Source organism: Ovis aries, chromosome 19 (genome assembly GCF_016772045.2).
Source record: "Ovis aries strain OAR_USU_Benz2616 breed Rambouillet chromosome 19, ARS-UI_Ramb_v3.0, whole genome shotgun sequence".
In the NCBI taxonomy this organism is placed as follows: domain Eukaryota; kingdom Metazoa; phylum Chordata; class Mammalia; order Artiodactyla; family Bovidae; genus Ovis; species Ovis aries.
The window spans coordinates 53,839,875-53,867,604 of NC_056072.1; the positions used below are offsets into that span (position 1 = coordinate 53,839,875).

Below are 27,730 nucleotides of genomic sequence, written 5' to 3' on the forward strand. Positions count from 1 at the left end.
TACAATTCAAAGTGTCCCAAACTGGATTCATACTCGAATCCCAATCACCAGATCCGTCCTCTCCCTAGTCCCTCTGAGCAGGTGGCAGTAAGACAACAGGCACGGCTCTCCTAGTAGCAGATGCCACTTGCCTTAAAGTCATTCTTCCATTCTGTGCATTATTATTAAATATTTTAAGACTAGGTTATTGTTCTGATGGAACAATTCCATCTCAAGAACAAAGACCATGCATCTCAACTGAGAGCCGCTCTAACTCCTTTGGCTGATGGTGGTGGTTTACTTGCTAAGCTGTGTTCAACTCCGCAAGCCCATGGACTGTAGCCCTCCTGGCTCCTCTGTCCACGGGATTTCCCAGGCAAGAATACTGGAGGGGGTTGTCATTCCCTTCTCCACCCAGGGATCGAACCGAAGTTCCCTGCATTGGTAGGCAGATTTCTTACCCCTGAGCCACCAGGGAGGCCCCACACCTTTGGTTAGTGAGTGGGAAATGTCAAAAAAAGGCTTGCTGCTCAGGAGGCTGTGTTTTTGGGGGAAGGATCCTAAACCCAAACCTGTCATTTCCCGGCAGTGGGCCCTGAGGCATATCACTTCTGCTGAGTCTCAACTATCAGCTGTGACTGAAGGCAGCCCCCTGAACTGTTGAGAATCACATGCTAAGGTGTGCGTGGCACACCCAGCACCAGGAAATGGCAGGGCTGGCTGCAAGGGGCAGCTGCTATCATCGGCTTGATCTTGCCAAAGGTTCCATCCCTGGTCAGGGAACTAAGATCCCACAAGTGTGTGGCATGGTCAAAAAAAATTCAAGAGATGACATGACTACCTCAGTCCCTGCATCCATTCCCCTGAGGTCAGTCGGAATAGGCGCCTCTTCTTTTCCTAAATTGATGCTTCTCAAATTACGAGCACAATACAGGCTTATTTTAACAAGTGAAAGGACACAGCACATGATACATAAAGACAAAGCTGATCATCTCCCCACTCCACCCCACCCCGACTCTCAACCAGCCTTTGTGTCCTTCCCCGCCTTTCTCCTCACTAAACGCAGACACACAAGCATATGTACCCATATAGGAGCCGGCTGGTTTATTTTTATGGAAATAGAACCTACTATATACCATTTTATAACCTGTTTTTTCTTTTCATTTAACATGCCACGGACATCTGCAAAAAATATGTAAGTATATACACGTGTGTGTATACATTTTTTTTTTTAACATTCCCCAGGAATATCTAATTCTATGTAGTTTTAGGAAGTTGTCAAAATATAACCCAGTCCAGTGGATCTTTCAGACCTGAGCTCTCCTTTCCTCTTGCTAAACGTGGCCAACCCAGAGTGTTTCATCTTTACAAACAGCACCCCCACCCCGACCCCGTCTTCTAAGAATATGCTCCTCCTCCAGCTTCAAATCATCCTGCTGCAGACAGTCACAAAACCCACCCCTCTGGCCACGGAGGAAGCAGCTGGTGGAGCTGTCTGAGAAATACAGCTGGGTGTGTGGACACACACAGAGGTGGACAGAGGAGGGGTGCTCATCTGCTCAAGGACCTGGGCCCAATTCCCAGTGGGCCCCGTTCCTACTACATCTCCTCTGGTTCTGTGAGTTATACCAGGATCTGTCAAAACACACAAAACCTCCTTGTTTGATTAAACTGGTCTCAGCTGGGTTACAGTCCCTGGGAGCCAAGAATTCCGACTAAAACATACCCCTTGTAGCATACAGCTTTCTCTGGAGCACTGCTTAACCCACAGATGGAAAACGTTTCCTGCACAGATTTTTCCTCGTTTTAATTTCCAAGAGTTAAATAATAATAATAATGGAAACTCCCCTTTGGGGATTTGTGTTTGATTACTAGAGAGTTCTGCAACGCTTCCATGGACAACGCCAGAACGCAGCTTCCAGAAGTGCTTTAATTCTCCTGGGGCTGGAGGCAGTGCTACCTCGCTGGAAGAAATAATGTAGCTGTTGTGTAACCATGCTCCACAAGAAAGGGGAAAACTTAGTTATCACTTGGTTTCTTCACAGGGACTGCCAAAATGGCAGCAGTTCAATGTTTCTGCCCATTAACATGCTGCCAGGTTACCATCCATATTTTTAAACAAAGTCAATACAGAGACAGTCAAAAAATCAGTCTGGATTTACATAATATACTTACTCATTTCTATTTTTCTTTTCAGATGAAATGAACATGAAAAGATATATTCTTAGCTCACATGTTACCCCAGCTGTCTACAAAAACAAAAATTTGAAAAATCTTAAAGCTTCTTAATTATTTCATAGTCTTACCGAAAAGTAACACTAAACAAATGTCTGCCCTGGAATACAGACTGTGGGGAGTCAGGATAGTCCTTTCCACCATGCTGGACACCAGAAGCAGTGTCGCTGTGAGCCAAGCCTGCAGGAGACAGGAAAGGGTCCCGCCTAACCTACACCGTGGATTTCCCAGACATGCAGTGACAGAGGGCAGAACTCACTCTTGTGCCGTAAGATGATTGACTATTGTCCAGAGGGAACAAAGTAAAGGCCTGCAACAAGGTCTTGAAATGCCAAAGACTGCCCCACTTCCCCAGGCAGCAGATTCTATTTGCTGGTCAAATTGTTGTTGTTCGGTCGCTAAGTCATGTCCGGACTGTGCGACCCCATGAACTGCAGCACGCCAGGCTTCCCTGTTCTTCACTATCTCCCAGAGTTTGCTCAAACTCATGTCCATTGAGTGGATGATGCCATCCAACCATCGCATCCTCTGTCGCTCCCTTCTCCTCCTGCCCTCAATCTTTCCCAGCATCAGGGTCAAACTGTTACAGTTCATTTATTGAAAAGACACCATGTCAGTGCTGCCTGTGCCCACCTTGTTCACCTCTTGGTCTCTTCTATACCGTCCAGATGAAATACCCCCATTCTGGATATATAATGCCCACTTTCTTGTCTGTGGTTTCTCTATGGGCCAAACCATCCAAAAGATTCACTGGAGGAACTCTACACTTTCCTTTGGGGTTGTAAAATCCCTATTTTTTTCCTATCACCATAACCTGGTTTAATCCTTGGTTTAGTTCCACAAGTAACTATATCTATAGCTCACATATGCCAACTAGACAATTTAACCTAAAAAACAAACAAAAACAACCACCCCCCTAACATCTGGATTTCTCTTTTAGGGCCACCCGAGCCCTCTCAATCCCCCAGGTGTTAACCTCTTCTTGAATGAGTGCTTTCAGCAGAAAGGGAATCAAGAAGTCCTGGCAGCTATAACTTGAAAATGCATAAAATAAAAGCCATCATTTCCAGCTGTTCTTCTAACAAATGCTCTAACTATTTCAAATGGAGTGAGAAGCCAAGGGGGACAGGGGAAGCACCACAGAAATCAGATGAGTGGGTCACCGACCCCACTTCTAGACTAAGGAACAAGGGAAGAAGCAGAGAGAACTGAACCCGAAGGCTGAGATCCGTAGCAGAAGCTTTTGAAATAGACAGGTCTGGCCAAACGGAGCTGGATTAATGGAGATGCTAAAGAAGGCAGAGAGAGAGAAATTCCCTGGCTGCTTCTTTCCTCTTACCCTACAATCTTGCCAAATTCTTCTTGTCCAAAACTATTCCGAGGTCAGCTCACACCAGAGCTTGGGAAACATGGCCTGCAGAGTTCTGGTTCTGCCCTTCTACCATACAAAGCAAATCAGGAGACGGATTTGACGGCAAACTGGTCAGAGACCAGCACAGGAGCACTAGCAGGACTGCAAAATTCACAGGAGCTTGATATAAAAGGGCAGTTGGGGCCAGCTGCTGATGAGGGGCAAACACAGGGATCAGAGTCCTGGCAAGTTAGACCAGTGCTGGCTGGGAAGCGAGACCTGGAAGCTGGGGTGAGGCCAGCCTCTGGTGAGGACCCAGTCACGTGACAATGGCTCACCCGACAGGAACCTCCTGCCTCCCGTTGGGCAGAGTCGTGGGCAACTCAGGGGTGGCAGCTACAGGTGACAACATACAGACGAGGCTCTGGAGGGACTGCCCTAGAAAATGGCGGGGATCAGTGTCCAGAAGGGCCTGGGAGGGCCTGAGTAATCAAGGGGGACTGCAGCCTTACTTCTGCTATATTTCTCCTTTTTAAAAGGGAGAATATGAGTCGACTCATTGGAAAAGACCTGATGCTGGGAAAGACTGAGGGCAGGAGGAGAAGGGGACGACAGAGGATGCGATGGTTGGATGGCACCACCAGTTCAGTGGACATGGATCTGAGCAAACTCCAGGAGGTAGTGGAGGACACAGGAGCGTGGTGTGCTACAGTCCATGGGGTCACAAAGAGCTGGACATGACTTAGTGACTGAACAACAGCAACAACATATGGACTTTTATGTACAATTTTAAAATACTTTTCTTAAGAAGGAAGAAACGAACAGGCCAAAGTACAGCTCTTCCTCCAACACAGGAAGGAAGATCAAGCAGAGTTAAGACGACTTTGGAAGCAGAAGGGAAGGCAGTGGGGCAGCCCGCTGCCCTCCCAAAGCGAGAAAAGTACCAATTCCCCAGGAATGACCAGCTTTCTTTCCCTTTCATCACAAAACAAAACTTTAAATTTGAAACCAATTTAGCTTCTAATTGAAAGCAACCATGGTTACTGCTTCTCACAAAAATTGCTATTTTCAGAGTGCTGTGGTTTTTCTGGAGGAGATGCAATGCTTCATTTCCAAGAAATGAGAAATGCAATATTTAATTTTGTTTAGCAAGTTTAATAACCCACCATTATTACAGGTTAGCGATAAAAAAATCAAGCAAATGCTTCAGAGTAAAAGAATTCAAATGACAATACCTAGGTCCCAAACAGAAGACCTCCTCCGGGAATGCGGAGGCAGATAAATCAGTCACTTTTCCAATCAAAATACTAGACCTGCAATTCATTTTCCCTTTCAAATTACATCTGAGAGGATAAGCTCTGGAAATCCACTCTCTACTTTCAGATGCTACAGAGATTAGAAAATTTGAAAACAAAATGCCATGCGATGCACTCTCTGGGCACTTCATAAACACTTGCTGACTGATCAGCCAACTGAGAGCTGATGAAATGTATGTCATGGTTCACTTGCTAAGAAACTCCTCTCCTTTCCTGATATTTGTGGGTAATTGCATTACGATCATGTGGCTGCCAGGCACACAGCCTCCTCCTCCACAGTGCACAGCAAAAAGGCCCAAGCAGAAAGCTACTTGTGCAGGAGCCTGTGATGTTTTGCCTGAGACAAATCCAGCCCTCTATGAGAGGGACTTGGCAGCTTGATGTTTTAATTGCCCTGCTTCTGGCCCAAAAGGTGCTGAGGAGACCGGCTGAGGTGGGAGGTGGGTAATTTTACTTTCTAACCATCTGTGCATATAACATATGAAAACACAACAAATCACCATATGGTGCTAAGCTTCAAATATGTCATCAGACATTGTATGAGTTTAAGAAGAGGGGCTGGGGCTTCCCTGGAGGCTCAGTGGTAAAGAACCTGCCTGCCAATGCAGGAGACATGGGTTAGATTCCGATTTAGGAAGATCCCACATGCAGCTGAGCCCACGTGCCACAGCTTCTGAGCCCCGGCTCTAGAGTCTGCAAACCGCACCTACTGAGGCCATGTGCTGCAATGGCTGAAGCCCGTGCGCCTAGAGTCTGTGTTTTGCAACAAGAGAAATCATTGCAATAAGAAGCCCACACCCCGCAACTAGACAGCAGCCCGCGCAGCCACAAAGACCCAGCACAGCCAAAAACTAAAAAAATAAACTTAAAAAAAGATTTTAAAAAAGAAGAAAATGACTGGAAGTGTGCTCTTTTCCAATTCCTGAAAGAGAATAATTTATCTCTGGCTTCAAGTGGCCCCTGGTTAAACATCCAAACCTCAGAACTGCCTTATTACTGCTATTATTTATTAGGTCACACTGGAAAATTGCATTATGGTTTTTAAAGAGTTTTCTCACTGATCCTTTCACATGAACCTTGCAACATATCTGAGGTGGAGGGTAGGCAGGTCATTGCCACTGACTAAAGCCACAGGTTCCTGACCCACTCACCACCCCCCAAAACCACCACTCGCCACTCCCTTCTACTTGTCAAGTCCACAAGTAGTCTACTTGTGTGTCCAAGGCCTGGCCAGCTATGTTGACTGCAGCTTTCCCCCAAGAAGGCTGTGTGATTGTGGCCTCAGGTACATTTCCATGGACTACAATGAGAAGGGGGCCCCCAATAATCTGCTTCACTCTTGTCTCATTTCTCTCCTCTACACAACTTATTTGCTGCTATAGGAGGAAACCAACGTAAAAGCAACCTTGGACTTCCCAAATCATCACTCTCGTTCATTCTCCAACTCAGTCTACAACCTGTGGTCTGGCTAGGGTCACAAAATGCAAGGATAGACCAAAGACTGGGGAAAGATATTCGCACTGTATTTAACTAACAAAAAATATAATAATCCAGACTACGTAAAGAACTCCGACAGTGTGGCAGCCTGGATGGGAGGGGTGTTTGGGGCAGAACGGGTACATGTATATGTATGGCTGAATCCCTTTGCTGTTCACCTGATACTATTACAACATTGTTTGTTAACTGGCCATACATATCCCAATACAAAATAAACAGTAAAAATTTAAAAAAAAAAAAAAAACCTCCCACAGTATGAACAATAAGAACAATATGAAAAAGACAAACAACCCCGGTGAAACTTGGCAAAAAATGTGAGCAAGCCAATCAGAGAAGAAACTTAAATAGATACCAAACATGAGAAAATATCTCAGCTTCATTGGCAGCTGAGAGGTAAATTAAAAACGCAATTAGATGTCATTTCCTATGTATTAAATTAGCAAGGATTAGTCTAACATTAATAAGTGTTATCAAGGAGGCAGGGCAGTAAGAAATACCATTCACTGCTGGCAGAAGTATAAACTGGCACCAAAATTTTGGAAAGCAATTTGTCAAGATGCATTTATGCTGAGGTTATACACACTCCGTGACCCAGTGATGCCACCTCTCCCACGAGCCAACAGCGAGGTGCAAGGATGTTCACTGAAACAGAAATTTATAATAACCTAAAAGTACTAATGTGAAAATGGGTAATTAAATGTCATAATTACACAGTACTTATAACAGATGAACTCTAGAGACAGACTAAATCTTGAAACAAAATAGTGAAAAACATGCAGAATATTAAGAGCTTTTACATAAAATTTAAAACACAAATACTACACACAAGTGTGGGTGTATCCATAAACAATCTATGGAAAGTATTATTCGGCCATGAAAAAGAATACATTTGAATCAGTTCTAATGAGGTGGATGAAACTGGAGCCGATTATACAGAGTGAAGTAAGCCAGAAAGAAAAACACCAATACAGTATACTAACGCATATATATGGAATTTAGAAAGATGGTAACGATAACCCTGTATGTGAGACAGCAAAAGAGACCCAGATGTATAGAACACTCTTTTGGACTCTGTGGGAGAGGGAGAGGGTGGGATGATTTGGGAGAATGGCATTGAAACATGTATAATATCATATAAGAAACGAATCGCCAGTCTAGGTTCGATGCAGGATACAGGATGCTTGGGGCTGGTGCACTGGGATGACCCAGAGGGATGGTATGGGGAGGGAGGAGGGAGGGGGTTCAGGATTGGGAACACATGTACACCCGTGGCAAAACCAATACAATATTGTAAAGTAAAAAAATATAATAATACTAAAAGAAAAAAGAAAAAAAAAACCATGAAGGCAAAAATAATGCAGTATCTTTTTAACTGAAGGATTGGAATCTGATTGCAGAGAGGCCCAACTGTGTCTGTAACATTAAAAGAAAAAGCTGAGGCCAGCAAGAGTACACGCTGGTATCTGTTACATCAGGATGGCAGGTCTGAGTATTTATGGCAACGTGCTTCGGATGTCTGTGTTGGAAATGTGCATAATTTCTTACAGCATCATATTTAAGCTTCAGGGTAGAGACTGCCTAGGGAAAGCGGATAGAGAAATAAAAGGGAAGGCAGTCTAGAGCAGAACATGAGGCAAGGTAGACAAAACTCTTGTAAAACACAGACTAAAATGGACAAGAGGGGGGCAGTGCAGGGAGGCTCAAGAGGATGGGGATACGCGTGTACACACAGGTGACTCACGCTGTTGTACAGAAGCAGCTAACACCGCAGAGCAATTACACTCCAACGTAAAAGATCAATTTAAAATGTTAATAAATAAAATGGACACACACAAAAGAAACTCAGAAGATCTGAATAGCCCTATATCCATTAAAGAAATAGAAATGTAATTTTAAAACTTCCCACAAAGAAAACTCTAGGTCAAGATACCATCACTGGTGAATGCTATTCAACAGTAAAGTTAGAAATAACACCAATAACACACAGTACTTTTAGAAAATGGGAAGAAGGGAACAATTCCTAGCTTGTTTTATGAGGCCAGCATAACCCTGATATTAAATACAAAGACACTACAAGAAAAAAAAAGAAACTTACAGGACAGTGGCCTTCAGACACACAGGGATATTAACAAATGAATACAGCAATATAGACACAAAAGTACATCATGACCAGATCAACTTTATCCCAGGAACACAAGGGTGGTTTGATATTAAAAAAAAACCAATCAACTTAAAACATCACATTAACAGATTAAAGGAGAAAAACCATGCATCGTCTCAATAGATACAGAAAAGGCGTAGTACAAAAATGAATATCCTTTCATGAGAAAAATTCTCAGCAAACTACGAATATAGGGACCACCTCATTTCACTGTACTCTGTACTGCACTGCACAGATACTGTGCTTTTTACAAAGTGAAGGCTTCTGGCAATCCTGCATTGAGCAAGTCAATCGGCACCACTTCCCAACAGTATTATTTTTTAATTAAGGTATGCACATTTTTTAAAAGACATAATGTTACTGCACACAACAGACCACAGTATAATGTAAAAGTTACTTTTATATGCACCGGGACCAAAAAATTCACAGGATTCGCTTTATTGCAACATCTGCTTTATTGCAGTGGTCTGGGACTAAACCCACACTATCGCCGAGGTCTGCCCGTACAGGAGAACTTTCCAACTGGATAAGAGGATGCAAAGATGGAGCAGAGCAGGAAAACCCTGTGGAGTAAGCTGGGAGGAAGAAACCAAGATGCAGGAGAAAAACCTGCAGAGCGGGATCTCGTGCCAAGAGCACAGTCTTTCAAGGAGGGAGGGGCGGGGGGGTATGGTCCATTGTATGACATGCCACTGAGGTGAGAAAGCATGAGGAAAGAGACACATCCAGGGAGGTCACAGGGGCCTTGAAGACTGCAGGCTTGGTGCAGAGATCAGCCTACTTTTTACTTCCCATCTGCTGTTCTTAGTATGCCTCAGAATGACTCCCATACCTCCATTCAAGAATTATGCCAATCAGGGCTTCCCTGGTGGCTTAGTGATAAAGAATCCACCTGTTAATGCAGGAGACACAGGTTCGATTCCTGGTCCAGGAAGATCCCCTATGCCACGGCGCTACTGAGCCGGCACGCTGCAATGACTGAAACTGTGCGCCTGAGAGCCTGTGTTCCACAACAGGAGAATCCCCTGCGCCGAGAAGCTGGCGCGCAGTAACAGAGAGTAGCCCCTACACACTGCAACTAGAGAAGACCCACGCGGTAATCAAAGACAAGCACAGCAAAGAACAGCAAATTTAGAAAAGAACTAAGCAAATCAACCAACAAATTAACAAGTTAGAGAAAAAGGCAAAGTTTACTAAATTTTTCCTAGGCTTACTGACAGACTTTGAACTTAAGATTCCAGTCCTACTCTATCGTACAGTAGGAAAGGCCAGTGTTTGGAACAAAGTTGGTGCCCAAGGACTATGTACCTAATGAATTAATCAATATACATGTCAGATCTTCTTATTCCAGATCAGATATACCTTCCCTCCTTAGAGTCAGGATCGTTGAGATCTGACCTGCACCCAACCCTGCTCTATCCCTGGGACTGATCCTGACATTGGGAGAGAAGGATTTTTAAAAAAGCAGAAGTTCGACAGGCTTTAACACTGTTGACCATCTCTGTGGACGGAGGTTTGCGTCTTTTCCTATCACTATAACTTAGAAATGGCAGGGCAAATTTTTCACCATATTTGGCAGTTATTTGGGGGATGATCTGACTTAAATATGGACTATGAAAATTAACAAGAAATTAATCTCAGGAGAACCCGCAGAATACTCTCCCGCTCCACAGACAGTTTATCATCTTAAAGAGAGCAACTGAAACAGGAATGCAGGGAACCCTAGGTGCCTGCTGGTCACTAAGATACCATAAACCAAATAACACAGGGTGATCTTAGGCACCAACCAAGTCACAGGATAGATGATACAAATAGCAGGCAATGTCTGGATGCTTCTCAAAAGGCAAATCCATGCAGTGGGCAGAAGAGAGTACAGAGTCATTTATTAAATGAGTTAGATTAATTTCATTTATTATGTGACTTCCCAGAGCAGGGCTTCCCTGGTGGCTCAGACAGTAAAGAATCTGTCTACAACGTGGGAGACTCAGGTTCAACCCCTGGGTCAGGAAGATCCCCTCGAGAAGGGAATTTATACTGATCTGATTTACTTACAAAATAACCATTTGTTGCTGTTCAGTCAGTAAGTCGTGTCCAACTCTTTGAGACCCCATGGACGGCAGCACACTGGGCTTCCCTGTCCTTCACTATCTCCCAGAGTTTGCTCAAATTCCTGTCCACTGAGTCGGTGTTGCTATCTAACCATCTCATTCTCTGCAGCAACCTTCTCAATGTGCCCTCAATCTTTCCCAGCATCGGGGTCTTTTTCAATGAGTCAGCTCTTTGCATCAAGAGGCCCAACTGCTGGAGCTTAAGCTTCAGCATCAGTCCTTTCAATGAATATTCAGGGTTGATTTCCTTTAGTATTCACTGGTTTGATCTCCTTGCAGTCCAAGACTCTCAAGACTCTTCTCCAACACCACAGTTTGAAAGCATCAATTCTTCAGTACTCAGCCTTATTTACGGTCCAACTCTAACATCCATATGTGACTACTGGAAAAACTACAGCTTTGACTACATGGATCTTTGCTGGCAAAGAGCTCTGCTTTTTAATAAACTTTCTAGGATTGTCATAGCTTTCCTTCCAAGGAGCAATCATCTTAATTTTATGGCTTAAGCTACGTCCACAGTGATTTGGAGACTTCCACTCTTTTTGGACGATTATTATTGGCCAGACACAGGTACTGTCTCATTTATCCTGAACAACAACCCAGAAGGGAAGAATAAATATTATCCCTATTTTAACGGATTCAATGTCTCGTGCAAGGTCACTCATCGAGAACTAGATGTAACGAGGGTCAAACCTGGGCTGCCCGATCCATGAGTCCAGCCTGACCTTGGGTTTCAGTTACTGCTAAGGGACTCCATTTTGTCTTTCGGGCTTGAACTGTCTGTAAGGGTCCCAGTAAGTCTGGGCCTGGGGTTCTGCCAGGAGCTTTGTCTTATGTCTCGTTCATCCAAGAGAATCAGAGTTCCACCTATACCCACTCAACCATCTATCTGCTAATGTACCATAAACACACAGTTTTGCTATAAAAGTTTAATCTGCAGCAACTGTCTGTACTCACTAACTGTTCAAAATAAGTTGGCTCAAGTTAAAAAAAAAAAAAACAAGATTAAATCTAGTTGAAGTAGCAGTCAGATATTCTTCCTGACAAGAGCCAATTTATTCTGCACCACCTCTTTCCAACAAACACTGCAGAAGTGACGGAAAGCAATATCGGGGAAAAATAACACCTGGCAGAGCCCAGGGAGACGGCCCTTGTAGAAGGCAAATCTCTGAATCTGACAGTAAAAGTCGTTAATTCTTCGAGGGACAGAGAGACACAGTATCTTGACTTCCTTTTTAGGAATACTTCTTGCTGCCAGAGTCAGCTCGGCACAAATTTTCAAACCAATTATGACAATGGATGCACTTAACACTTTAAAAGAAAATCTTCAGAAAGAACTGGGAGGCAGCAGATACCCTTTATACAGACCCTGAGAGGTTAATAACAGCAACAGCCAGGGGGAGTGCAGGTAAATGTTTAACAATGGACTCTAGCAGAAAAAGCCCTGATTTGCAGGCTCTGCTGATTTCCATGATGTAAATACTCCCATCCTGGGTGGAATCCGAGCTACTAAGGTGACAAATAATTAACACAGAGCTGGGCAGAGGTGTGCATGGGTCTCAGGACTGGGTGCGGCAGGCTCCAGCCCTCTGCTGACGACGACAGTACTTACTGGTTCTGTGTTTACGCGCCAGCTACGCGCTAAGCGCTTCACAGTCATCATCTTTCAATCCTTGGGAAAGGCCAACGGGCAAGTACTATTTTACCCCCTTTTAATGGATGAGAGAAAACTAGGTCTTAGTTTAGAGAGGTTAATCAGTAATGACTCAAAGGTTGGCTACTTACTAAGTGTTAAGAGCTAGAACCTGAGTGCTGGCCATTTGGTTGCTGGGTCCACGCTTTCCACCCCTCTTTGATGCTGCCCTTCTCTAGAAGTTGTTCAAGAAGCTACTACGATCACTGAAACCTTGTCTTGCAGATGATATGTTGTCGAGGAGTTAAGTGCAGGCTCTGGGTAGCTGGCAGTGAAAGGGGTCTGACCCACACCAGCCATGGAAGTGTCCTTCTCTTCCTCTCCCAGGAAAGTTCACCTTGTCCATCAACACCCGCGTCAGATGGTCCCCTATGAGGGAGTCTTTCCCAGCTCCTGAGGGGCTGTTACTTCCCCCCAAATTTTTGTGTTATGAAAATTTGACTTTTTCCATTATAAGATAAATATGTGCTCCTTAGAGAAGACAGAGAATATCAAAATACAAGGAGAAAAATCTCTTTGTGGCTCTGCCTCCTACTCACAGCATTTGCTCCTCTTTTGTTCTATTGGGCTCATTTCCCTCTCCAGTGCCTATCTATTGAGCGATATCGGCCCCACCACGCCGTGAACTCCCCGAGGTGGTATCAACATGGTACCCACGGGCATAAACCCTTCCACTGCATCAGCACCTCACCTCCCTCCCCAGAACAATACCCGATACACGGCTGCCCCTCAATTAATCTTGATGCTTTATTACGTCCTCCAATGCATCAGAGGAAACCCTGAGCTTCTCAAAGCTGCCCTAATCTTAACTGAGACTGGGTGTCTCCTTTGTCCTACATTCTTACTGTCCTGAGTGGGACAGGGAAGTGCCACCTCAGCAGGCACCGGGCCTTACCTGCATCCCTCTCATCTTCTGGAAGCGTGCAATGGTGTCGCTGATCGTGTACACGCGCACGTGGCCCATGTGCAGCTTGCCGGAGGGATAAGGGAACATGGAAAGCACGTAAAACTTGGGCTTTGATTTCTAGGAAAGGACGACAGAAAAATACAGCGAGTATTTATTAATCATTCACAGGGAACTAGGTTCGCATATAATATTTTGGCATTTTACTCAAGGTAATAATTTAACATTTTCAAAAGCTTTCTTTTAAAAAAAAGAAAAAGAAAAAGAAAAAAAAAACATTCCCATAAGGTAAATGGACAAAAATGCCAAATACCAAAATTCGAAGCCCTGGGTTATCCTAAAGAATGTCCAAATAATGCCAAACAACCTCACAGTGTTAATTACCCCTACTTATTTTTAAATCTGCCTTTTTCTCTTTTAGAACAGCTATCTAGGACTTAAAAGAACTGTATGTTCTTCCAAACGAAGCTCTGACGTATGTGTCCATAAAATTCATGGAGACAATAGTGAATCAGACGTGGCAAGTCTAAAATGGAGCCCCTCCCTGAATCCCGGGGGGCTGCACGAAGACTTGGGCTGAGCAGGGTCCCCAGGCGCGGGTTCAGGTTCCAGGTCTCTCTGCTATACTGGGAGCGTCTCTTTCAACAGAAAAAGCTGAAATGGGAAGGCAATGAGACAATCTTAGCCAGGTTGCTGGTTCCCAGCGAGTGATCTACAGGCAGCCTCAGGCCAGGGTTACATAACTCTCCAGCATCCAAAGGCGCACAGCTTCATCACGAGAAACAGGAAAAGGGTTCATGCACTGGAACACCACGGACACAGGGCAGGACGTCCTCGCTGGAACGCCAGCCTCTGGGACCTTAGTTCTTATAATGGTGAATGTTGACACAAGTTTGTACACACGAGGGAAGGAGGTAGTCATTTAATTGATTCCTTATTGGGGACCTTAAGGAAGTGTTGTTCAAGGGCAAGGATCATGTTTTACCCATCTAACCCCACCCCAATCCCCACCTTCCTGGCTGACCCCTTAGTTTAACAAACTGTTGGGTAAATGACTGTCAGCCTTTGTGCTCTGAAGCCTGAGAACAGGCCTCTGGAGATCACTGATTACTAACGGGCAGTCTTCCCGGCACACTTCACTACCCTGTCCAGGTGGCAGGAGCGTCTCCCACACCCAGCCTTAAATCCTCACACGGGGGAGAAGGGATGCCTCTGAAGAAAGGAAGAGAACAGGTAGCTGCTTCTGTTTAGTCGGCTAAGTGTCTGGATCCGCTGATGTTATCACTACTTTTTTTCTCCTGTTTTCTCTTTCTGTTCTTACTGCCTTCTGAGAGCTCTGCAAGAGTTCTTCAAGGCTTTGCTTCTCCAAAATTAATGAAAACAAATGCAAAACAGAATATTCATGACCATTCTTTTGTGTGTGAGTGGGTATTGTGGGGGGGGGGAGGGGAGTGCTTTGTGCTAAGTATTTATTTGCATGACTGATAATTGACATCCAACTGTAATCAGGGGAGCAGAAGAAACCAGAAATCGAATTCTTTCCAAATCTCACTTGACCCCTTGCTTTAAACTTCCCTCAGCAAAGAAGGTGGACAAATCTGTTGTGTGGCAAGACAGACCAGAGTGGCACTTTTTTCTATACTCTGCTTTCTCTAGAAATGATCGACTGTGTGGCAAGTCAAGTTGCCTGAATGAAGGGAAGGGAAAAGTGAATGAATAACGAGTTTGCATAATAAACTTGGAAACCTGTAATACTAAAGTGACAGCTCCTATTGATTTCTAGAAATGGATGGAAAGCCCCACATTGATCATGCACTTTAATTGGAAACTGTGGAACCATAACTCAGGAAAATCTCAGAAGCGAGAGAGACAACTTGAGATTCAGGAGTCACTGGGGATTCAGGACTTTCTTCTTTAAGAAGGCAAGTGATAGACGATCCTCTCAGCTTGTAAACAACTCCCTCAAAGGAAGTGCAAGACCTCATTCTGATACCTGGTACAGAATGAGAAATAAGCAGACTGTCCGCTCGATTCCACCTTACTCGTTGACATAGATTAGGCCTACTGCTTCTCTTTGGGGAATTTTTAGGAACATAAGAAAACAGTTATTACAGAGTTCTTTGGGACCTGAAAAAACAATAAAATATTTGATATACACTATTTCTAGTTTTTCATTTTAAAGTTTTTACATTAAATGCATTTTTTATTATAATCACCTTGTTTTTACTATGATATATATTTTAAAAATTATGTTTATTTAACAGTCTTACCCCAAACATTTTCTATATCTAGCTTCTTCATTAATATCTTTTTTTGTATGTCTCTCCAAGAAAGATGAAACTTACGGCAAAACTGAGGAATTCATTACATATGAGCTAGTTCAGTTCAGTTCAGTCGCTCAGTCATGTCCGACTCTTTGCGACCCCATGGACTGCAGCACACCAGGCTTCCATGTCCATCCCAGAGTTTACTCAAACTCATGTCCATCGAGTTGGTGATGCCATCCAGCAATCTCATCCTCGGTCGTCCCCTTCGCCTCCCGCCTTCAATCTTCTGCAGCATCAGGGTCTTTTCCAATAAGTCAGTTCTTCACATCAAGTGGCCAAAGTATTGGAGCCTCACTTTCAGCATCAGTCCTTCCAAAACTCAGGACTGATTTCCTTTAGGATGGACTGGTTAGATCTCCTTGCAGTCCAAGGGACTCTCAAGAGCCTTCTCCAACACCACAGTTCGAAAGCATCAATTCTTCAGCACTCAGCTTTCTTTATAGTCCAACTCTCACATCCATACATGACGACTGGAAAAACCATGGCTCTGACTAGATGGACCTTTGTCAGGAAAGTAATGTCTCTGCTTTTTAATATGCTGTCTAGGTTGGTCCCAGCTTTTCTTCCAAGGAGCAAGCGTCTTTTAATTTCATGGCTTCAGTCACCATCTGCAGTGATTTCGGAGTATTGAGTCCACAGAAGATACAGAAAAGTACTGCTAGCAAAAGTTTTTACTATTCATGGATATTTTTGTTTATTGCAGAAAAGGTGTTCGGCTCACTGCCTGTCCCTGCCTTCTGTTTCTCTGCGTGAACTAAGTCACTTTCCTCTGTGACAGTGAAATGAATTGTGTTCTCTGAGGGTAGAAGGAAGGAATTTTGGGAGTTTATAATTGAGCAGGAATCTGATTGAAAGGGACATTTTCATAATTATATAAAAGTGTAAGAATTTAAGCCTTTAATAGAAATTAAGATTGGAAGTGGTGGAAAATAGATGGTTTATATATAAGTGGGTCCTATTATTTTTGTCAGCTTCTGACATCAGAAGAAAGATAACTTCTGCCTCTTTCTGGATCATGCTCTGAAACTCTCGCTGAGACTAGCGAATGGAGGGAAGTGGACCACTCAGTGGAAGCTTGCAGCCTGGGATCTGGTCCAAGCTCTGCCACTAGCTGTGAAACCTCAGGCAAATTCCTTTGTTTTTCCGGGCTCAGCTCACAATCTGCAAATCAAAGGTGAGACAAAAGGTTTCTGGTGAAAGCATGAGCTTAGGACTCAAATGTATCTGGATCTGGGTTGTGCCACAACTGAGACTGAGGACAGAGGGTGAGATGGTTGGATGGCATCACTGACTCAATGGACATGAGCTGGAGTACATTCCAAGAGATAGTGAAGGACAGGGGAGGCCGGCGTGCTGCAGTCCATGCGGTCACCAACAGTGAGACATGACTTAGCGACTGAACAACAAGTGAGTTATGCATCTCAACAACTGACCAAACTTCCCTCCCAGTTTTCTTACTCCAACATGAGGATACGACTATGCACCTTCAGAGCTGTTTCAGAATTTAAATGAGATAAGGAAAGGAAAGATGGTGCCTAACAAACTAAAATGCTCATTAAATGAAAGTTCTTTTTATAACGATGACTATGATGATGATGGTAAAATATTCAACTTCTAGAGACTCATTTCCAGTGGATTTCAAATGTAGCTACTACCAGAGTGAGGCTGATTATAGACATGCTTTAAAATCTACCAGCATCTAGTCATGGTCTCATTCCTGTCAAAGATACCCCACACATTTTTATCTTCTTCTATCTTTCATTCATGGGGCTTCCCAGGGGGTGCTAGTGGTAAAGAACTCATCTGCCAATGCAGGAGACATAAGAGGTGTGGGTTTGATCCCTGGGTTGGGAAGAGGCCCTGGAGGAGGGGATGGCAACCCACTCCAGGATTCTTGCCTGGAGAATTCCATGGACAGGAGAGCCTGGCAGGATACGGTCCACAGGGTTGCCAAGAGTCTGACAAGACTGAAGTGACTTAGCATGCATCTTTCATTTATATAACACTTCAGTTTGTAAAATGCGTTTAATCTTATTTTCTCCTTTGATTTTCAAAACTATTCTGTGGGATAAACAATGCAAAGAATCTGAGGATCAGAGAGGTTAAATGCTGCTGAGAGCACAGTGAATTTGGGAGCAGAGCCAGCAGTACTGCCCAGGCTCCAGACTCCTTATCTAGCATTCTCTCTGCTTTACCCTTTTCCAATTCAAACCCTGACGGAATGCCACCGAGGGATCACCCAAAATGTTCCTAAGGCTATTTACCCAATTAGTCAAACATAGTTTACTTTGATCCATTTAATTTTTTAGAAAACCATACACTTAAGAATGCAATGTCACAAGAACAAAAAGCTACAACTTCAAAATGTTTGGAGGCCACTGAATCTAAACCAAAAGAAAAAAGAAAAAGAAGCTAATTTTATGTTCCTCATTCAGAATTAAACTTCTCCCTAAGGTCTGCTTCCAAAATATATTTAGCTACATTAGTCTGGTCATGTTGCCATGAAGAATTTTCATTTCCTAATGAGGTAAAAGTTAAACTTTCATTGTATAATTATGCATTTCATTTAAACCTTCCTTTTTATCATTTCACATATTACTTACATCTCTTTCAATACCAGATTTTCTTCATAACTGATGCAAAAAACCATCCTTCAGTTTAACACAAATAGCTACCCACCCCCCATTTTTCGTAATGATCAATCTCATAGAAAGAATGAGTCTGATAAGAGAGGAGAATCAGGAAAGGTGATTCTAGCACACTGTGGTCTTGGGCAAATACATATTTACTCAACTGCTTGCCTTTGTCCTAATCTCTTTAATTGAACATAGTGGTCCATGCGGTTTTCCAGCCAAGAGTACTGGAGTAGGTTGCCATTTCCTTCTCCATGGGATCTTCCCGACCCAGGGATCAAACCTGGATCTCCCACATTGTAGGCGGACACTTTACCATCTGAGCTACCAGGGAAGCCCCAATCGAACATAAAGTTTATATTATTTGACTGGTAACTATTATGAAAGAATGGTCAGAATTTTAAGAGTAAAACTGTACTCAGTAGTGGTGTACTCTAATCAAATTCAACATTTCATGTAACAAACCACAGCTTCCATACTGTGACCAATATTGAGAGGTAAGGGTTAACACAGCTAAGATTGATTCCCACCAGGCCGGCCTCCCAGAGAAGGAGCTGACTTCTTGCAGAGTATGCCATGGAAACTGGTTACAGCCAAGTGCTTTAAGACAATTAATTCAGGTAGAGTGCTGAGCTGGTGCAGATAGACTAGAAGCCAAGAGTCCACTAACTTATATACCTGTGACCATGAGGTTGGACCCCAGCTCCAGATTACACCAGGGAAGGGCTGGGACCTCCCAAACCAAGATGGCAGAGCAGGTTTGGAGGCCAAGATCATTCTAGGGCCAGGAGAGACACTTCTCAGAACATGCCACTTGAAAGTCCACAGCTGAGAGGCCCACATGCCCCTCCCGGAGTCTCCTATCTGACTCTGCCAAATCCCTGCATGTCGCCCCACCGGGCAGAGGACCACAGAGAAGCTGACATCTGCTATAGCTCCTGTCTGGGTGAGCTCCCCCAGTAAATGCAGCTCTAGAATGCCCAGTGTGGCACCATCCATATGCCCCTCATGTGAACGCGCACCTCACTGAGACTCCTCCAAGCACCATCCTGGTCTCATCCCAGTGACCCACCACCAGCATCCTGGGAAGCAGGTGGGCACTACTATTACCACTGCTTATTTTCAATTAAAAAAAAAATTTTGACGCCTAGAGAGATTTGGTTCTTTGGCTCAAGGTCACATACTCAATAACTTATTTGAATCCAGGCAATCTGACCCCAGGCCACGCCCTTCACCCCTCTTCTCAACCCTTCCAGTGTCTCGTAGGATACTCACATCTGCTTCTGAAGCCTTGAAGGCCTGGCCCTTTATTCGCTGATGCCACCATTCCTCCACATCTTTTCTTGTCTGCAGTGTATACTCCTTGGTCCACTCTCCCGTGGCACTGTAAATCCCTCGGGACCATCCTGGAATCCCTCTCCTTCCCCACTTAATGACATCTGGCCCGTCGTGTAGCTGCCTTTTCAGAAGACAGGCATATAAACCCAGCCTCTGCCAAGAAGGAGCCATTCTTCAAAAGGTGGAAAGGGCCTGAAAGAGAGAGTGGAAAATACACATGTGAGCCACCCAGAACCTCCTGGAGCGCCTCCTTCCATTCAGCACAGCCAGCATTCACAGGCTTTCCTCTTATTTTGATGATTTCTTTCCCTGAAAAGAATATTTTAGAAGTGCAGTCAAGAAAAACACAAACTTTTTTAATGGAAAATATTAAAGATGTTCTATGCTCCCAAACAGCAAAGATACAAAAGCCCCATAGGAACAAAAGGAGACCACCACCTGGGCCAGCACCAGCCACAACGTCACAGCTTGCATGGGGAGCAGCGGAGGCCTCTCCCTTGCCTTTAGACCAGTCTAGGGTCTGTCTGGCAGGCTTCACATCCCATCATCCAGTCTTCTAAAGAGCTCTAAGCACATCTGGGCTTGGCCTTAGGCTCAAATATCAGAAGAGCTCTTGAACACAGGCCTCCCAGGAAGACCGGAGACTCTAAGCTATGATCAGCATCCTTCATACACACTACAAGTTAAATATACTCCGTAGGCTGAGCCAGGAAATAACCATTATTTAGAAGACTCTTATTCACTTACTTCATTCATTTACCAAATATTTATTGAGGTCCACATACTATTCCAGGCACTGGGGATACAGCAGTGAACAAAAATAGAGTCCCTTCTTACATGGCACTTATACACTAGCAGAGAAAAACAGGTAAGAAACCAACAAATGATGAGAGGGGCAGGGTGGTGTGAAGTGGGGCATTGGGATTGACATGTACAGTACTATGTATGAGACAGATAACTAATCACAACAGACTATAGCACAGGAAATGCTACTCAACGATGCTCTGTAGTAACTTACATGAGAAGGAAATCCGTGAGGCTGATTCACTGCTGTACAGCAGAAACTAACAACACTGTACAGCAAATATACCCACCCCACCCTCCCCCACCCGCCAAAAACAGAAAGAAAGGACAAAGAAATATACAGCATGTGTAACGGGGATGAGTACTATGGTTTTTGGAAAACAATCCACAGGGCTCACCAAGACATCCAGCTGCGATTCAAAATTCAGCTTAAATGTTGCATTGGTTTCCTCCAACAGTGAATTCCAGAAATGACCTCATGGAAGAAGCTTCATGATTTATCATTATGCTAAAGCCTGAGGTGACAGTTCATCAAATATTTAAGAAGTATGACTAAACAGCCTAAACTTTCTGCCTCCCTACATAACAGCATTCGCTACAGTGCAGAAACAAATGAAAACAGATCTCTCAAAACCAGAGAGAAAATGAAGGAAAAAACTGCCACTCTTAAGCTGGAGCAGAGACATTACTTTGCCAACAAAGGTCCATCTAATCAAGGCTATGGTTTTTTCAGTAGTCATGTATGGATGTGAGAGTTGGACTGTGAAGAAAGCTGAACGCCGAAGAATTGATGCTTTTGAAATGTGGTGTTGGAGAAGACTCTTGAGAGTCCCTTGGACTGCAAGGAGATCCAACTAGTCCATTCTAAAGGAGATCAGTCCTGGGTGTTCTTTGGAAGGAATGATGCTAAAGCTGAAGCTCCAGTACTTTGGCCACCTCATGCGAAGAGTTGACTCACTGGAAAAGACTCTGCTGCTGGGAGGGATTGGGGGCAGGAGAAGGGGACGACAGAGGATGAGATAGCTGGATGGCATCACCGACTGGATGGACGTGAGTTTGAGTGAACTCCGGGAATTGGTGATGGACAGGGAGGCCTGGTGTGCTGCGATTCATGGGGTCGCAGAGAGTCGGACACGACTGAACAACTGAACTGAACTGAACTGAACTGAACTGAAGCTAGATTTAATTCTTGATCCTCTGAAAATTTTGTCCACATCCACTGGGGTCTAGTCTATTTAGCAAAGGTTCCAGGTCATAAATGCTTCCAAGAGAGTTCATTATAGACTTATATAAGCAAGTTTCACACATATAAAATGGCATCACAAGTGTTGACATTTTACAAGTGGGTCTGCAAAAGTTCTTGACATACCAATTCTCACTGTACTCAACCTCTCTTGCTTCTTTGTGGGTGGAATCAGAAACAGACCAAATAAAACAAGCAAGCAAAACACCTCCCTTCCTGTCCACCAGGGCTTCCCTGGTGGCTCAGAGGTTAAAGTACCTGCCTGCAATGTGGGAGATCTGGGTTCAATCCCTGGCTGGGGAAGATCCCCAGGAGAAGGAAATGGCAACCCACTCCAGTATTCTTGCCTGGAGAATCCCATGGATGGAGGAGCCTGGTGGGCTACAGTCCACCAGGCCACAAAGAGTCGGACACAACTGAGTGACTTCACTTTCTTTCACTTTCCTATCTAATGGGCTTGGCTATTTTAAAGTGTGTAGATTCGACTATTGATACCAGGGTAAACTATATAATTAGTTGATTATCAGCTATATCATATGACCAACCTAATATATACAGACATTTGTACAATTAAGGCAATTACATTTATTTTGAGGAGTTTGATTTCTACATAATTAGAACTATCATAGAGTCATGGACTTTATGGTTCTATAGTTAAGTCAGTGTTTTTATATCTTTGCAAGCTAAGGAATGTTAATTTAGCAGAGGGCACAGAGATACCTGCAATTTCTCTCTTAGACTGCATTCCTTAAGAACACATAAGGAGACACAGAAAGAATGGAAGAGGATGGAATTATAAAAATACAAAGCTGACCTGAACCACAGTCTTACAAGCTCTTTGCTTTGATGCTGGTTAACTCTACTCGTGTGAGCTCAGTTGTGTCAGACTCTTTGCAACCCCATGAACTGCAGCCCGCCAGGCCCCTTTGTCCACGGGATTTTCCAGGCAAGAATACTGGAGTGGGTTGCCATTTCCTTCTCCAGGGCACCTTCCCAATCCAAGGATCAAACCCAGGTTTCCTGTGTCTCCTGCAGTGGCAGCTGGATTCTTTACCACTGAGCTACCTGGGAAGTCCAGAGTAAATGCCACATAGATTAAAGAATTTTTAAAAATGCCATAGAACAAGAAAAAACAGAGTATGTGCTAATTCTGTACAAGGTGCAGGACATTCCATCCTAGCATAAAAGCAATCAAAGAATTCAAAAGGAAAAATATTAATAAAACTCTCTAAAAAATGTAAAAAACTTGCATATCAAAAACACCATGAACCTGGGAACTCCCCTGGAGGTCGCTATTAAGACTTCACAATTCCAATGCAGGGGGCACAGGTTTGATCTCTGGTTAGAATATCACACATGCCGAATAGTGCAGTCAAACAAATAAACAAACAAAAGGCCATGAACAAAATTGGAAGCAAACAATAAGCTGAAAGAAAACTGCTAAAACTACAAAAAAATATTACCCTTCCCTATAAAGAATTCACATATAAAAAGAGAAACATCAAAAACCTAATTTTAAAAGTTGGCAAAGAAGAAAAGAGGATATATAAATGACTTACAAATATAAGGAAAAAGAATGACTTTATAACTAAACAAAGAAATGCACATTAGAATAACAAGGAAACATGTTGCTTATCACATTGGCAAAAATTTGTTATGAAAAAAAAATGTGCACTTTTATACACTGCTGGAGGAATGTAAATTGATTCTACCTCCCTGGGGAGCAATGTAATATATGTGTCAAGATCCTTTAAGAAAAGTCCACACCCTTAATGTTAGGGGAACCCCAAAACTCAGGCAGACTCAGCACACAGTGCACTCAGGGTTAAGATTTACTGCAGCCCTGGAGTTCAGTTCAGTTCCCTTCTTTTACTTTCCAGGCCCTGCTATGGGCCACTCCACCACCAAAGCCCTAATGGACACTGCCTCTTGCTGATAAAGAGCAGTCATTTTATTCGAGCACCATGCCCCTACATTGAATATGAAAGGTGTGACTCGTGTATTGTGCTATGATCAACTTGGCCCTCTTCTTCCTTAGCTCTATCACATCCAGCTCCTTGCCTAGATGTTTGGAACCTTGTCTCTTCTACTACATCCTTCCAAAGCATCAATCCCCATTATTCCATTCCTCTTTAAGAATCAGCCCTGACCTCAACTTCACTTAGGGTTTAAGTTTTTTGAGAATAGTGGGAGTACCAGCATGTGACCATCGGAGAGGCCTGAGAACTGGACCCAAAACGACAATCATATAGGGACAGAGAAACCTAGGAGAAGAGTAGGAAAAGATAGGCAAAGAAACAGAGTATGTGGGGAAAGCACAGGACACAGCATGCGCCCAAAAGAAAATTTGCAAAAATGTACCTGGGAAATTAACAAGGAGCCAAGCTATGTGCAAACAAAACAACTAAATCTCTATGTGACTTTGGAGAAATTATTTCCTGTCCAGAACACCAGCTTCTCCTTAAAATGAAGGGGTAAATCCAGATGATCTCTGAGGACCATCGAGCCCTAACATGCTGTGACTATCATCTGTGGGTCACGAGATGAGGTGGGCAAAGATTCAGGGACCAACTGGGGTAATGGAAGAGTGGAGAGAGGGACTTGAGTACAAAACTGAGTATATATATGTTTTTCTGGGAAAGGGCCCAGAGCTATCAACGGAGTCGGTGGCTCAAAGAGTCTTAAGATCTGGACCTCAGAGACTTTTCCAATTAGGAAACTGCACAGCTCCGAGATCACCGAACCCAGACCGCATTTTCCCTTTTGGCTCCCGGCAAGTCGAAATCTATCGATCTGGGGAGAGAGGAGATCAGGTCGCGTCTCGCGTCCCGCTGAGCCCGGGTCAGGGGTTTACCTGCTCACAGGCTCTGGCCTGCGGCTCCTTACTCCTCGGTTCCCACCTTAGGCGAACACGGCCCGGACAGTCACCATGGGCGCCGCCATGTTGGCAGAACAACAACTTTATCGATAGTGGCCGCCACAGACACAGACAGGCGGTAGCAGAGTCGAAGGAGGCGGAGCGCTGCCTGGTCTCGACTCCCGGCATTCCTTGAGGCCGGGGTCGCAGCACTACAGTCCCGGGTTCCGCTCTTCGGTCACTGGCACCGCCTCCTGTCTCCAAGCCCCGCCTTTGGACCCAGTACTCCACCCAGAGTCTGGTGACTGCAAAACTCTGAACGCACAAGAATCAGATTCTTAATTGCAGCAGACGTGTGAAAGCCATCAGTTTAGTGCCCCTAGGCGGCACGTGGTGTAAAGACCACTGGAGGAAACCTGAGGCCACGGTTCGAAGTCCATCCTCCTCCTTTCTCAACTTCTTGATCCTTAATGGACCATGTGGTGGTTAAGACATCTTCCACCACATCCGTGGTCTAGCTCTGGGAGGGGAATTACCTGGCTAAAGCTGGAAATAAAGTGTTTTCCTCACTTGACACTTGGGCTGGGTGTCAGGAAAGCATGATACCTGACCACCCACTTTCCTGAAAGAGTTTATGTATGGTCAGTAGAAGACACTGTGTGCAAATATGCACCAGATAGTCCCTAGACCAGCAAACCACCCAGACGCTAGTCTCTTGCCAAATTCCAAGTCTTTAATAACAGTTTCCTGACAGTTCAAAATCCAAATATTTTGTCATTAAGTGTACACTTCAAACCAGCATCAACTTGACTTGCTAGGAATGTGGAATCTCAGCCCCTATCCCAGACCTGCTGAATAGGACTCTGCATTTTAACAAATCTCTAGGGAATTCTTAGGCACACTTAAGTTTGAGACTCACTGTCTTAGAATGTGAGAGTTGGAAACAATCTTGAGAACGCTCTAGTCCAGCAGGCTCATTTTACCAAGCTACAAGATCAAGCCAGTCAATCCTAAAGGAAATCGGACCTGAATATTCATTGGAAGGAATGATCCTGAAGCTGAAGCTCCAATACTTTGGCCACCTGATACAAAGAGCCGCCTCATTGGATAAGACCCTGATGCTGGGAAAGATGGAAAGCAGGAGAAGAGGACAATGGAGAACTGAAGAGTAAAACTGAGGCCCAATGGAGCTGTTTAGCTCAAGATCACAGCAAGCAAGTCAGTACAGTCACCCCAAGGTATCCCAGGAACCTTTGAGAATATAAAAATCCAAGGATGTTCAAGTCTCTCACTAAAATGGTATGATATTTGCATATAACCTATGCACATCCTCTTGTACACTTTAAAATCATCTCTAGATTATCTGTTAATACCTTATACAGTGAAAATACTATGTAAATATCAAACTGCGGGAAATTCTTCAAGACATGGGAATACCAAACCACCTGACCTGCCTCCTGAGAAACTTGTATGCAGGTCAAGAAGCAACAGTTAGAACCAGACATGGAACAATGGACTGGCTCAGAACTGGGAAAGGAGTAAGTCAAGGCTGTATATTGTCATCCTGCTTATTTAATTTACATGCAGAGTACATCATGCGAAATGGCAGGCTGGATGAAGCACAAGCTGGAATCAAGATTGCCAGGAGAAATATCAATAACTTCAGATATGCAGATGAAACGACCCTCATGGAAGAAAGTGAAGAGGAACTACAGAGCCTCTTGATGAAAGTGAAGAGAAGAGTGAAAAAGCTAGCTCAAGACTCAACATTCAAGAAACTAAGATTATGGCATCCGGTCCCATCATTTCATGGCAAATAGATGGGGAAACAATGGAAACAGTGACAGACTTTCTTTTCTTGGGCTCCAAAATCACTGCAGACGGTGACTGAAGCCATGAAATTAAAAGACACTTGCTCCTTGGAAGAAAATCTATGACCAACCTAGACAGCATATTAAAAAGCAGAGACATTACTTTGCCAACAAAGGTCTGTCTAGTCAAAGCTATGGTTTTTCCAATAGTCATGTATGGATATGAGAGTTGGACCACAAAGAAAGCTGAACACCAGAGGATCTATGCTTTTGAACTGTGGTGTTGGAGAAGACTCTTGGGAGTCCCTTACCCTGCAAGGGGATCAAACCAGTCAATCCTAAAGGAAATCAGTCCTGAATATTCATTGGAAGGACTGAAGCTGAAGGTGAGGCTCCAATAGTTTGGCCACCTGATGAGAAGAACTGACTCATTAGAAAAGACCCTGATGCTGGGAAAGATTGAAGACAGGAGGAGAAGGGGACAACAGAGGATGAGATGGTTGGATGGCATCACCAACTCGATGGACATGAGTTTGAGCAAGCTCCAGGAGATGAGGAAGGACAGGGAAGCCTGGTGTGCTGCAGTCCATGGGGCCGCAAAAAGTTGGACACAACTGAGCAACTGAACAACAATAACAATGTAAATGCTATGTAAATTGGTGCCAGTGTGCTTTCTGGAACTTTCTGGAATTGGGAGGCAGGGATATTTCTCATCTGTGGTTGGTTGAATCCACTGATGTAGAATCACGGATACAGGTGGTTCAGTGTAAAAGTTCTGGTCTTCAAAATTGGGTCTCTAACACCTGCTAAAATAATGCCCTTCCCAAAGTGCAGAATGAAGGATCATTAGCTAAGACAACTTCCAGGCCAACCTCTCATTTCGAAGATAAGGATGCACTGAGGTCCAGAGATTGGATACAGCTTAAGATCACACAGGTAGCTGATGGCAGAACGTCAGAAGCACTGACTCTCACATTAACATACCACACAAAGTAACATACCCGTCAAGGGTATCATGCTGTATGCACAAATAACTCGCATGCCCTTTCCCTAATTTACCCAAAACACTAACTTCCAAGTGGCCTCACCTTTATTTTGATTCAAAATATCTCTTTCCTCCTATGAATTAAAGTTAATGCTGACATTTCTAGGAGGTTATTACAAATACAGTTTTTCTAACATTTCACTTGCTTTACTGGAAAATTGTTATTTTTACATCAAACAAGACAGTAGCATGAAAGTAAATTTCTTCCACTCTTAAAGAGCTTGCTACAAAGGTCCATTATTAAATGAAACACACAAGTTGCTGGGCTGTGTAAAAAGTTATCCCACTTTCAATTCTGCAAAAAGGAAAGGGAATAAAGGAAATACATGTGTTAGTATATGCATGGAAAGAAATCTAGAAGAATATGTCTCATACTATTTATTTCCTGTGATAATCTCTAGGAACAGTGTTTCCACAGGTCTTTCTCT

At 43.8% G+C, this 27,730-nt stretch overlaps 1 protein-coding gene across 4 annotated transcripts in view; it reads right to left on the reverse strand.

The window, feature by feature from the left end:
* LARS2 (leucyl-tRNA synthetase 2, mitochondrial) overlaps positions 1-27,730 on the reverse strand; it is a 209,570-nt gene that overhangs the window by 121,471 nt on the left and 60,369 nt on the right. For 2 of the 4 annotated variants that reach the window (XM_004018520.5, XM_060402605.1), the window contains exons 1-3: positions 24,444-24,552; positions 19,480-19,734; positions 13,236-13,364 (exon numbers count right to left, since the gene is read on the reverse strand). In XM_004018520.5, the coding sequence (XP_004018569.2) occupies positions 13,236-13,364; positions 19,480-19,713 (363 nt within the window). In that variant the 5' untranslated portion in view covers positions 19,714-19,734; positions 24,444-24,552. Of the gene's footprint in view, positions 1-13,235; positions 13,365-19,479; positions 19,735-24,443; positions 24,553-27,730 lie in introns of those variants that run through there. The other 2 variants (XM_060402607.1, XM_060402606.1) reach the window with 1 other exon arrangement.